The following is a 12,788-nucleotide window of genomic DNA, read 5'->3' on the forward strand; positions in this document are numbered from 1 at the left end:
TAGTTCGAATCTCTTTGGTTTGAGGACATTGCCTGACAGTTGGGTGGTGTGAATATTACTTCGAATTTGTCTCTCCTATGTAAATGCCCAAAATATTGTAACTGTTTCTTGACGATCATCCACAAAAGGTTATCTCGTGTGCCTGCTTTCCTCAGAATTTCTTCATTACTTGTATGCGATTGCGACTCATTCTCATCTTATGTCCCAGAAACTGCATATCCGTTGCCTTTATTTTCCATTGTCTAACTTCTGTTCCAACTTTTGGATCCATATAGTAATATGACAATTTCGTAATCGCATTCCCTCTTATCAGAAGAGATATTCCCAGTTCTGCATTCATGAAGCTCTTAATTACTTTTGCGTATCATGTATTGGTGCAGCCCAGCTAGCGAAGAAAATTGCAAACGATCGTTTCGACGAATCGCCTGCACGACTAACTCCCTTTACCCGACAATTTATCACGACTCAAGCAACCTGACAAACCTTAAAACAAGAGAAAGACCTGCGGATGTAAAAAGCACAGAGATTGCTGGAGAAACCCAGCAGGTCTGGCAGCCTCTGCGGAGAGAGAGAAAGCAGAGTTCACAAGTCAATTCCGGCGACCGTTCTTCAAAACTTAACCTCTCCGCCCGCGAAGGGGCCCTTTCAGAGTAGGAGCGGGGGAAGTGAAGCATGCGGAAGGCGGACTTCCGGTTGGAGATGACCTCTGACTCCAAGTGACGCGGCCAGAAAGTGGTGTATGCGAGTGACCAGCGGCGGAAGTCGTGTTGGGGCGGGGCTGGTTCCTCGCCGTCCCATTGGTTGGAGGGGGCGCGAGACGACCCGGGGGCCCGCGGCGCGTGCGCGGTGCCCGGGTTTGGCTCAGCAGCGCGAGGCGGCTCAGTCACCCTCCCCCACCATTGACGCTGTCGGAGACGGAGGGAAAACAACAGCAGCAGCAGCGGCGGCGGCGGCGGCGCTCACCCAGGCAACTAACCGACCCGGACCGCAAGGATGGGTGTTCCGGCCTTCTTCCGCTGGCTGAGCCGCAAGTATCCGTCCATCGTGGTGAACTGCGTGGAGGAGAAGGTGCGTGATGGTCGAGGCTGCGAGCCGGGCCTAGCGTGTCCGTCTGCATTCGGGGAACTAGGCCTGAAGCCAACCCGCTCCCTCTCCCCGCAAATCCTCCCTTCCTGACCACCGCCACTGCCCCCTGATCCCCACAGGGGGAGAGTGGAAAGCTGAAAACCTCGAGGGGAAGGTTTGCATTTGAATTGTTTCCCCCCCCCCCATGAAAGCGATAGAGTCGAGTGAGAAAACGAAAGTCAATGTCTTCATTCCTCACACACTTCCCCCCCCTTCCCCCCCTCTCTCCCCCACCCCCCCCTCCTCCTCCTCCCCCCTCCAAACTTGGTTCTGTGTCGAAGACTTTTTGGAAATTCGAACCTTGCATCTCCATGTTAGCAAAAGCATCAGCGTTTATAAGGCGTTTCCGATCCCAGGTTTATGATGGGGATTTGTGAGTTTGCTCCGTAATTCTCCAAGCATTGTGATCCTCTCTGTGGCAGGCTGGCCTAACTCCCTCTTATATAGCTACCCTTACTTTAAAGATCTTTGAGGTAGATTCTTGCTTAGGAAGAGGTGAAGGCAGGAGGATGGAGTTGAGAAAGCTATGATCGCATGGTAGAGCAGGCTCCTGGGGCTGAATGGTCTAATTCTGCTCTTAAAATGTTTTGTTTGCAGTAGAAGCAAAGCGCCTGCTGTGAATTTGAAGTGCAGTCACTGGGCAAGGAGGAGTAGAAAAGCAGTTGACAGGTTGGGTCAATCAGTGGGGAAAGTTAACAGGTTTTGAACAAAAGTAGAAGCAAGGAAATGGGATGAGGAAATGAACAGAATGCGATGTCTGTGACTGAGTTGAAATCAGATTTAATGATAACAAGAATGAAGAAGAATCATCAAGGTAGAAGGAGATGGTAATGGGAACACAAAGAATCAAAACATTTATCTAGCAGATGTGTAAGTGGGAATAGAAGAATCACTAGCTTTTACTGAAAAAATACAGATTGAGTTTATGATCTGAAATGTTGAACTTCGTTCAGTTTACAAAGCTGCGCAATACCTAATTGGAACTTGTGACCTGTTCCACTGATTGTAAGATTTGGGTTTGTATTCCAGAGGCTCAGGCAATTTAATGCTCTGTTGAGACAGGTTCACATCATATCCAACTAATGATGGAATTCGAATTCAGTTAAAATTTAGAAGTTAAGCTTTCATCGATTGTTGTAAAAACTGATTTCATTCAGGAAGGAATCTGCTGTTCATAGACAGTTGGATCTGCATGTAATTTCAGATCCACAGCAATGAGTTGACTCTTAACTGTCCTCTGAAATGGCCCAGCTCCTCTAAGTTCAAAGATAAATAGAAATGATCAAAAAAGTGTTATCCTTGTCAGTGCTGTCTGCCTTCCATGAAAAAGAATGATGAAAAAAAAGTCACGGTGGTCACAAAAACAGCACATAGGTGCATTCAGCTGTCATTCGTGTCAGCCCTTTGGAATCTATCCCCCTTTACCCCAGAGAGTTTCTGTTCTTGGATTCCCCTTAGGATCATACCATTTTGTTAATTGTTGGTGTCTTCCTCGGTCAAATGTGTCACTTGACACCTCTTTGTATTAAATTTCATCTGTCATGTGTACATCAGTTCCAGCAGCCAATGTTCTTCTGAAGTCTCAGTTCACAATTCTATGTTTTGTCACCTGCAAATTTTGAAATCATTACATATCAGATTATAAGTATAGATCAGGATAAACAGTAGCCTGTGTGTTGACTCCTGTGGTATCACTCTGTACCTGTGCTGTGTTTCTGATCGATGCTCTGAATTTTTATCCATGGTGTCACTATCTCTTCTATTCAAAGACTTCAACTTTGCTGCAAACTTATTGTTTGGCACTGCTATCAAATGCACATGACGTGAGCTACATTACCCTCATTATCGATTATATTATTAAAAGCTTGATAAAATTAAACAACCTTTACGTGATCCATGCTGACTTGCCGTCTAATTGACTTAATCTGCATTTAGTGTCCACACTAAAGGTGATGTTATCATGAGAATGAATACAATATGTAATATTGAAAGCAATTCAAGTAAACTGCTTTTCTTTCTTGGCAAGGAGTGTTTGTGTTATACAGTCTTATAGCAGAGAAACAGACGCTTCGGTCTAACCAGTCCATGCAGAACATAATCCCAAGCTAAACTAGTCCTATATGTCTGCTCCTGACCCATATCCCTCCAAACCTTTCCTGTTCATGTACTTATCTAATTGTCTTTTATACATTGTATTGCACCCACATCCACTACTTCCTCAGGAAGTTCATTCCACGTGCAAACCATTGTCCTGTGTTTAAAAAACAAATTGCCATCATGTCTCTCTTAAATCTCTCTCTCTCTCCCCCCTCAACTTAAAAATGTGCTCCCTGGTCTTTAATTCTCCCATCCTAGGAGAAATACACTTGCCATTAACCCTATCTGTACCCCTCATGTAAGGTCACCTCTCAACCTCCTACTCAAACCTTCCATCCCTGGCGTCATCCTGGTAAATCTCTTCTGAACCCTGTCCAGCTTACTAACATCTTTCCTATAACTGGGCACAGTATTCCAGAAGAGGCCTCACCAATGTCCGGAGCAACCTCAATGTTGCTTCCCACCTCCTACATTCAAAAGAACTGAGCAAGGAAGGCATCCATGCTAAACACCTTTTTAACCACCCTGTCTATATGTGATGCAAACTTCAAAGAACTATTGACCTGAAATCCTAGATTCCTCTGTTCTACAACACCACCCAAAGCTCTACCATCAATTGTACAAGTTCTACCTTGTGTGTTGTACTAAAATACAATATCTTTCATTTATCCAGATTCAATTCCATCTGCCATTTTTCATCCAATTGACCCATTTGATCAAGATCCCTTTGTAATTTTAGAAAATCTTTTTCACTGTCTATTATGCCACCAAAGTAAAAACAAGGACTGCAGGTGCTGGAAACCCTGATAAAGGACTTTTGCCCAAAACGTCAATTTTCCTGCTCCTCGGATGCTGCCTGACCTTCTATGCTTTTCCAGCACCACTCTAATCTACTATGCTACCAAGTTGAATCGTCCTCAAACTATTCAACCATTCCTTCTATATTCTCATCCAAATCTTGTATAGAATAACAAACAAAATTGGACCCAGCTCCGATCCCTGTGGAACACCCCAAGGTGACAGGCTTCCAATCTGTAATACAACAACTCTGTCTATGTCGTTTGTGCCAATTATGTATCTGATTAGCAAGGTTACCCTCAATCCCATGTGATCGAGCTTTACTAATTAGTCTACTATGCAGAACTTTGTCAAAGACTCTGCTAAAGTTCATGTAGACAATGTCGACTGCTCTGCCTTGGTCAATCTTTTTGATAACTTGCTCAAAAAAACTCAGTCAAGTTTGTGAGGTGCTGTTTTCCTCGCCGAAACCAAGCTGATTATCACTGGTCAATTTTTGCCTCTTCAAATGTCTGTACTTTCTACCTTTTTTGGAATCGATTCCCAACTATTTACCTACAACCAAAGTCAGACTCTCAGGTCTGTAGTTCCCTGGTTTTGTCTTACAACCTTTCTGAAACAAAGATACAACATTAGTTATCCTCCAGTCATCAGGCACCTCATTGGGAGTTATTGGTGATGCAAATATTTCTGCAAGGAGCCTCCCAATTTCCTCCCTTTTACTTCTCACAAAGTTCTAGGTTACATTAGATCAGATACTGGCAATTTATCCAATTTTATATTCTCTAAGACCCCGAACTTCTCTTCTGTAATGTGAACGTAAGTATTTATTTCCCTGAATTCTCCAACCTCTATTTCTTTCTCCACAGTAAAACTGGTGTGGAATATTCATTTAGTATCACTCCCATCTTCTGGTGTTTTTGGATTGTAAGAGTGCAGGAGGCTTTAAAAAAAAACAGCCTTTTCATTTCCTGCACTTGTATGGTAAGCAGTATCGGAGGAGTGGTTTTGCAGCATGCTAAGAAGTCTGAAGGAATGTTGAGATTGGGATAGATATGATTGGTGACATTATATTGGCATAATAAATACGCAGGGAGGCTTAAAAATGATGACAACAAAGGAACTTCATTGTGATTCGGGAAGCAATAAACTTCAAGTACAGGAGTCCCCTCCATACTCGCAGGGTATATGTTTTAGGACCTACTGAGAAGCCCAAAATCGCGGATAGGAGTGAATCCATTCAATTAAATGGGAAACATACCTTCCTGGTCCCTGGTTCCAGAATGTTCCCTATAATGTGTTCTGGCAGCAGAAGACAATTCTGCAGATAAAGGAGGTTGTCTTGCACTCTGTTTTCTAGAATCCAACCTTAGCATTGTCATTTCAAATCTTTTTTGGTCAACCTAGCAGATCCCTGCATATTTATTATACCAATATAATGTCACCAAAAAACTCAAGTTTTCACTGAGCTCCACCAAACAAGCTGAGAAGTAGAGAACAGAGTTCCGACTTATGATGCAGAGGTGCTGGTGTTGGACTGGGGTGGACAAAGTTAAAAAATCATAGATGACTTAGGCAGACAATTAAAACTTCAAGCTACTGAAAATTCAAGATCAGACAAGGACTGAAGAATGTTTTACTATAAAGCCCAATTTGCATTTGGTCTCCCCAGTTCAAAGGAGATGTCATTTCCTGTACTTGTGTAAGAGGAGATATGATTGTTAGGGGTGACTGAAGAACATACCAGGGTATCACAGAAGTAACAGTAAATTGGAACTCAGAGGGGACAGAAAGACGCAATTAGCACAATCTAACTTTGAAGGCTGCGGATTGAAGACCACAGATGATACACAGTAAGTGTCAAACTTGGAAACAATGATTCAATGTTCAGTCATTGGGTCGCAGTCCAGATGCAACATCCTTGTAAATCATTTCTGAATCCTTTCAAGTTTCACAACATCCTTCCGATAGGAGGGACACCAAATTTACACACACTATTCCAAAAGTGGCCTAACCAATGTCCTGTACAACCACATCATGACCTCCCAACTCCTATATTCAGTGCTCTGACCAATAAAAGAAAGCATACCGAATGCTGCCTTCACTATCCAAACTGCCTACGACTTCACTTTAAAGGAGTTATGGACCTGCACTCCAAAGTCTCTTGGTTCAGCAACACTCCCCAAGATTTTACCATTAAGTGTATAAATCCTGCTCTGATTTGCCTTTCCAAAATGCAGCACCTCTCATTTATCTAAATTAAACTCCATCTGCCACTCCTTGGCCCATTGTACTCTGAGGTAACTGTCCACTACACCTCCAACTTTGGTGTCATTTGCAAACTTACTAACTATACCTCTTATGTTCCAATCCAAATCATTTATATAAATGATGATGAAAGTGGACCCAGCACCGATCTTTGTGGCACATCACTGGTCTCAGGCTTCAGTTTAAAAGACAACCGAAAACCACCACCACCCTCTGTCTTCTACCTTTGAGCCAGTTCTGTATTCAAATGGCTAGTTCTCCGTGTATTCCATGAGATCTAACCTTGCTAACCAGTTAACCATGAGGAACTTGATGAATGCCTTGCTGAAGTTCATATAGATCACGTTCACCACTCTGCCCTCATTAATCCTCTTCATTACTACTTCAAAATCAGAATGAAGTTAGTGAGACATAATTTCCCGTGCACAAAGCCATGTTGACTCTCTCTATTCAGTTTTTGTCTTTCCAAATTATGTAAATCCTGTCCCTCAGGATTCTCTCCAACAACTTGACCACCATCACTGTCAGGCAATGTCAGACTATACAGGTGCGTAATTCCTTACTGCTTATCTTAAATAGTGGGACCACGTTAGCCAACTTTGTCTTCTGGCAACTCACCTTTAACTATCAATGTTATAAATAGGTTGAGAAATTTCTTTTTATGGCAAGCTACTGGGCAAGGCATGTAGGAAATGATCAAGACAGAATATTTTGCACCATTTGTAGGAATGTTTGAATATTTTAGTTTCAATATTTGACGTAGCATCTTCTTCATGGGAGAGTCAGATAATTGTACCTGCAACAAATGCTGGGAGTCCGTTTGGTTTAACTATATAATTGATTTGGAACATGAAGTCCAAATATGATCTGAGTGCAGTTTGAACTTAAGTTTGTAAATGATTGTTCTATCATATCATTTCTATATATGCGATTTGGTTATCAGCATTGTTTACTAAGTGAAAGTGTTACTTTTTGAATAACTGTGACCAGTGTTCCTCTAGGTTGTTTAGCCACTGAAAAGACTGGCATGAATTGTGTCCGAATCACTTCCATCACACTACTATGTGTGGAGCCATGTAACAATAATTGTAGAACCCGCGTACTCGAACCAATTGTCCGTGTGTTACTAATGTATTTTAGGTGATGTGTTTGTTGTAACTTTGGTGTTATGTAATTGAACATAATTTTGAATTCATAATTTTGAAGAGCTTCAACTCTTGTGCATCAAGCATTGTATAAAGTGTTATGCCATTGTTTCTGTATTACCTTGCAGTCATGACTTGAAATCAACCAGAAAATAGCCTTGATCTTATTATGTTCTTTGTGAACCAATACTGGTAAGGTTAGGGAAAATGATCTTGTCAATGAAGATAAATAAGAAGGGGTGATCAGTTTGATGGGATATCAGCAGAAAATTGAGGAACAAATGGGTAGGGACATCGCAGATAACTTTATGAATAAGAGGGTTGTAATAATTGGGAATTTTAACTTGGACTCCAACTGCCATAGTGTTAAGGGTTTGAATGGGGAGGAATTTGTGTGTTCAAGAAAATTTTCTCTATTAATGTGTAGATGGCCCTGCTCGAGAAGGAGCAAAACTCCATCTCCTCTTCGGAAGAAGGGAAGCTAGATGACTATCAGTAGGGGAGCACTTTGGGACCAGTTCCCATGGTTCTGTTAGCTTTTAAAACTTATAGGAAAGGCCTGGTCCACAAGATAAAGTTCTATACGAGGGCAAGGCCAATTTTGACGGTATTGGACAGGAACTTTCAGAAGTTGACTGGGGGAGGCTATTTGCATGTAAAGGAACGTCTGACAATGGAAGATTTCGAAAATTGAGATAATGAAGGTCAGGGGCGGCATGATCCTGCTGGTGCGAAGGGCAAGACTGGCAGGGCTAGGGAGGTGAGAATATAGGAGGTATGGTTAGTAAGTTTGCAAATGACACCTAAATTGGAGATATTGTGGGCAGTGAGGAAAGTTATCTAAGAGTAAAATGGGATCTTGATCAACTGGCCCACTGGTCTGAAGAATTGCAGTTGGAGTTTAATTTAAATAAATGCAAGGTGTTGCATTTTGGTGAGACAAACATACACAGTTAATGGTGGGGCCCTGGGGAGTGGTCTCAAACAGAGAGACTTAGAGGTGCAGGTGCATTGTTCCTTAAAAGTGGCATCACAGGTAGGATGATGGAAGGCACTTGACATGCTTACTGAAATCAGTCAGAGCTTTGAGTGTAGGAGGGGACATCATGTTATGGTTGTACAATACGCTGTATTTGGAGAAGTGCGTATAATTGTCTTTGTCCTGTTATAGGAATGATGATATTAAACTGGAAAGGGTGCAAAAATTAGTTACAAGGTTGTCATTGGGACTGCAGGATTTGAGTTACAAGGGCAGCTTAGATAGGCTAGGACTATGTTCCCTGAAACATTAGCTGCCGAGGGGTGAGCTTATAGAGGTTATCAAAATCATGAGGGGCACAGAAAAGGTGATTAGCCAAGGTCTTTTCCCCAAGGTAGATGAGTCCAAAACTAGAGAGCATATGTTTAAGGTGAGAAGGGAAAGATTTGCAAGGAACCTGAAGGGCAACGTTTTCACATAGGGTGGTGCTTATGTAGAATGAGCTGCCAGATGAAATGTTAGAGGCAAGTACAATTGCAGTTAAATTACATTTGGGCCGATACATGAACAGCAAAGGTTTAGAGGGATAAGAGCCCAGTGCAGGCAAATGGAACTTATTCGGTTTAGGAAACCTGGTTGGCATGGATGAGTTGGACCAAAGGATTTGTTTCCATGCTGTATGACTGACCCAGTGACTCCTTGATTATGCCTCTTCCTACATCCATATATCAGTGCAGATATTTAATCTTAATGTTAGAGAATCAGTGGGACAGTTTGCCTTTTTCTGTTATGTGAAAAAATATTGTATCTCATTTAAACTATAAAGAAATAATTGGAGAAGCTGTACCTGATATCTTGACCAATACCTATTTCTCAGATCAGTATATTGAAAGTAGATGATCTGATTGCTTGCTGCACAGTTAGTTTTCAGACTCTTTGTGCAGTCGTTGGCTGCCTCATTTCCTACAATGCAACCATGCAGAAGGCCTTCAAAAGCCAATTTGGGATTCCTTGAGATCATGAGAAGTGTTACAAAATGCAAGTTCTTTGAGTCCACGACTTGTTTTATAAATGCGGAGCAATTGCACAGTTTGGGTTTAAAAGGGCTCATACTTTAAAAGCCAAGGTTTTGTGACTTGTGAACACCAATATGGGAAATGTATTAGCCCTCCTTTGAGTCTCAACGTAGAAAATTACTAATGGTCCCGACAAAGTAGATGCTGAGAGAATGTTTCCACTGGGGAGTTGAGAATTCAAGGTCACACTATTAGAATAAGGGATGATCATATATGGCTGAGATTGGCCATTTAGGACTAAGGCCAAAAATATTCCTTACTGAGAAGATTGTGAATTTTTTGGATTCAGTAGTGCAGGAAACTGGATGCTCAGCTGTTGAGCATATTCATGTCAGATCTCATGAGGCTTTTGGTTAGCAACAGAATTGGAGTGCCTGGAAAGTTGTAATTGAGGTACAACAGCTCTAATTTTGAAGTTTTACTTTCTTCTTTATCAGAAGAAATAGTTTATTTCGATTCCCCCCATTTAATCCTTCAAAAACACTTCTATTAGGAATCATCTTGTATTCTAGAGAGTACAAATGTAAGTCTAGCCTGTACAACTTCTTCTCGTTCATTCTTGTTGGCCACAGTCTTATTTGCAGCAGAGATTAGGAAGAGGGGAAATCTGTGCTATTTCCCTTTCTCCCAATCTCTGCTGCAAAGGATGGGATATCTTTCCTGACAGCCATGTGACAAGCTCAAGTGATTTGCAAGTACTTATTGGATATGGTCTGTCTTCTCTTGCACATTGGTTGCTATTGCACCAAGGCTGTGATACTTTACCTGTGTGTTTAAAACCATAGTTTGAGCAGTTTATTTCCTATTTTTTTTTAGGAATAACTCGGTGGCTCAGTGGTTAGTACTGCTGCCTCAGCACCAGAAACCCGGGTTCAATTCCGGCTCAGGCGACTGTCAGTGTGGAGTTTGCACATTCTCTCCGTGTCTGTGTGGGTTTCCTCTGGGTGCTCCAGTTTCCTCCCACAGTCCAAAAATGTGCAGGTTAGGTGAATTGGCCATGCTAAATTGCCCGTAGTGTTAGGTGAAGGGGTAAATGTAGGGGAATGGGTCTGGATGGGTTGCACTTCGGCGGGCCGGTGTGGACTTGTTGGGCCAAAGGGCCTGTTTCCACACTGTAAGTAATCTAATCTAATCTAAAAAAGCTCAGAGGTTTAATTGTAAGAGCTTTATTTATATGTTATGACTGTATTTGTTTTTATATGTTATGTGTTATGAATGCAGGCTAAAGAAGTCAATGGAGTTAAAGCCCCTGTGGACAGCAGCAAGCCTAATCCAAATGAAGTGGAGTTTGATAATCTGTACTTGGACATGAATGGCATTATTCATCCATGCACGCATCCAGAAAACAAGTAATATTTCTCATTTTAGAATAACTTTTTGTTCTTTTGTCAATTCAATTCTGATTCAATTTTGAATGAATTTTGCAGGCCAGCTCCCAAGAATGAGGATGAAATGATGGTGGCCATATTCGAATACATTGATCGATTGTTTAATATAGTTAGACCCAGGCGTCTACTTTATATGGCAATAGATGGAGTGGTAAGTACCTATTTATAGACATTGAAGTTAGTCAGATGAATCTTTAGAGTTTTAAAACAGGATAATTGGATATAGTAACGTATATATAATATGTGTACCATTGAGTTAATTTGGTGCATTTGTTTTGTTGCCCAAGAATATAGTCATAGGGATGTACAGCATGGAAACAGACCCTTCGGTCCAACCCGTCCATGCCAACTCGATATCCTAACCCAATCTAGTCCCACCTGCCAGCACCCGGCCAATATCCCTCCAAACACTTCCTATTCATATACCCATTCAAATGCCTCTTAAATGTTGCAATTGTACCAGCATCCACCACATCCTCTGGCAGCTCATTCCATACCTGTACCACCCTCTATGTGAAAACCTTGCCCCTTAGATCGCTTTTATATCTTTCCCCTCTAGTTCTGGACTCCCTGACCCCAGGGAAAAGACTTTGCCTATTTACTCTATCCATGCCCCTCATAATTTTGTAAACCTCTATAAGGTCACCCATCAGCCTCTGATGCTCCAGGGAAAACAGCAGCTCAAATCCTCCAACCCTGGCAATATCCTTGTAAATCTTTTCTGAACCCTTTCAAGTTTCACAACATCTTTCTGATAGGAAGGAGACCAGAATTGCATGCAATATTCCAACAGTGGCCTAACCAATGTCCTGTACAGCCACAACATGACCTCCCAACTCCTGTACTCAATATTCTGACCAATAAAGGAAAGCGTACCAAACGCTGCCTTCACTATCCTATTTATCTGTGATTCTATTTTCAAGGAGCTATGAACCTGCAATCCAAGGTCTCTTTGTTCAGCCACACTCCCTAGTTCCTTACCATTAAGTGTATAAGTCCTGCTAAGATTTGCTTTCCCTAAATGCAGCACCTCGCATTTATCTGAATTAAACTCCATCTGCCACCTCTCAGCCCATTGGCCCATCTGGTCAAGATCCTGTTGTAATCTGAGGTAACCCTCTTCGCTGTCCACTACACCTCCAATTATGGTGTCATATGTAAACGTACTAACTGTACCTCTTATGCTCGCATCCAAATCATTTATTTTAATGACAAAAAGTAGTGGACCCAGCACCGATCCTTGTGGCACTCCACTGGTCACAGACCTCTAGTCTGAAAAACAAGCCTCCCACCACCACCTTCTATCCTTGAGTCAGTTCTATATCCAATTTATCCAATCTATCATTTTGTGTTAAGGAGCTGTTTGGACTGCAGAATGACAATTTTGTTCAATGTATTTTTGTGTAGATAGGCAGTCCACAAGTATACTTGCTTGTAAATTGTAGTGAACGTTAGGAGGTGAACATTTCGGTGGGATTTTAAATTATGCAAGTATTCATTTTCTGCATCAATGAAATGTTTATTTATAGAATGTCAATAGCTTAATTATATGAACTTAATGACCTAACTAAAGTATAGGCGCACAGTTCTTTATCCAAAATGCTCAGGACCAACTGGTTTTCGGAATTCAAAATTTTTCAAATTTCTGAATAAGTGACAGTTTGATGGTGAAATTTTTAAAAATTCTTACCAACCAGCAGACTCATTGTGAATACAACAGGTCCTGAGACAGAATTGAGGCCTGCCAGTGCTGGGCCGTGCTCCACCACCCCCCCATGTCGCTTCTGAGTGACACACATCGGGTGGGTGTGGAGTTGGGTTAACTGTTTGCACACCAAACAACCGTGTTAATGAGAAATAAACTTCATGAAGAAACATTTGGATTTCGGAGCTTTTCGGGTAAAGGGTTATC

At 41.8% G+C, this 12,788-nt stretch overlaps 1 protein-coding gene across 1 annotated transcript in view; it reads left to right on the forward strand.

Moving 5' to 3' along the window:
- Positions 1-837: 837 nt before the first annotated feature.
- Positions 838-12,788, forward strand: part of xrn2 (5'-3' exoribonuclease 2) — an 88,773-nt gene continuing 76,822 nt past the window's right edge. The window contains exons 1-3 of the mRNA XM_060831799.1: positions 838-1,068; positions 10,710-10,837; positions 10,916-11,027. Coding sequence (XP_060687782.1) covers positions 994-1,068; positions 10,710-10,837; positions 10,916-11,027 — 315 coding nt within the window. The 5' untranslated portion in view covers positions 838-993. The remainder of the gene's footprint in view (positions 1,069-10,709; positions 10,838-10,915; positions 11,028-12,788) is intronic.

The sequence above is a fragment of the Hemiscyllium ocellatum genome, chromosome 10 (genome assembly GCF_020745735.1).
Source record: "Hemiscyllium ocellatum isolate sHemOce1 chromosome 10, sHemOce1.pat.X.cur, whole genome shotgun sequence".
NCBI lineage: Eukaryota > Metazoa > Chordata > Chondrichthyes > Orectolobiformes > Hemiscylliidae > Hemiscyllium > Hemiscyllium ocellatum.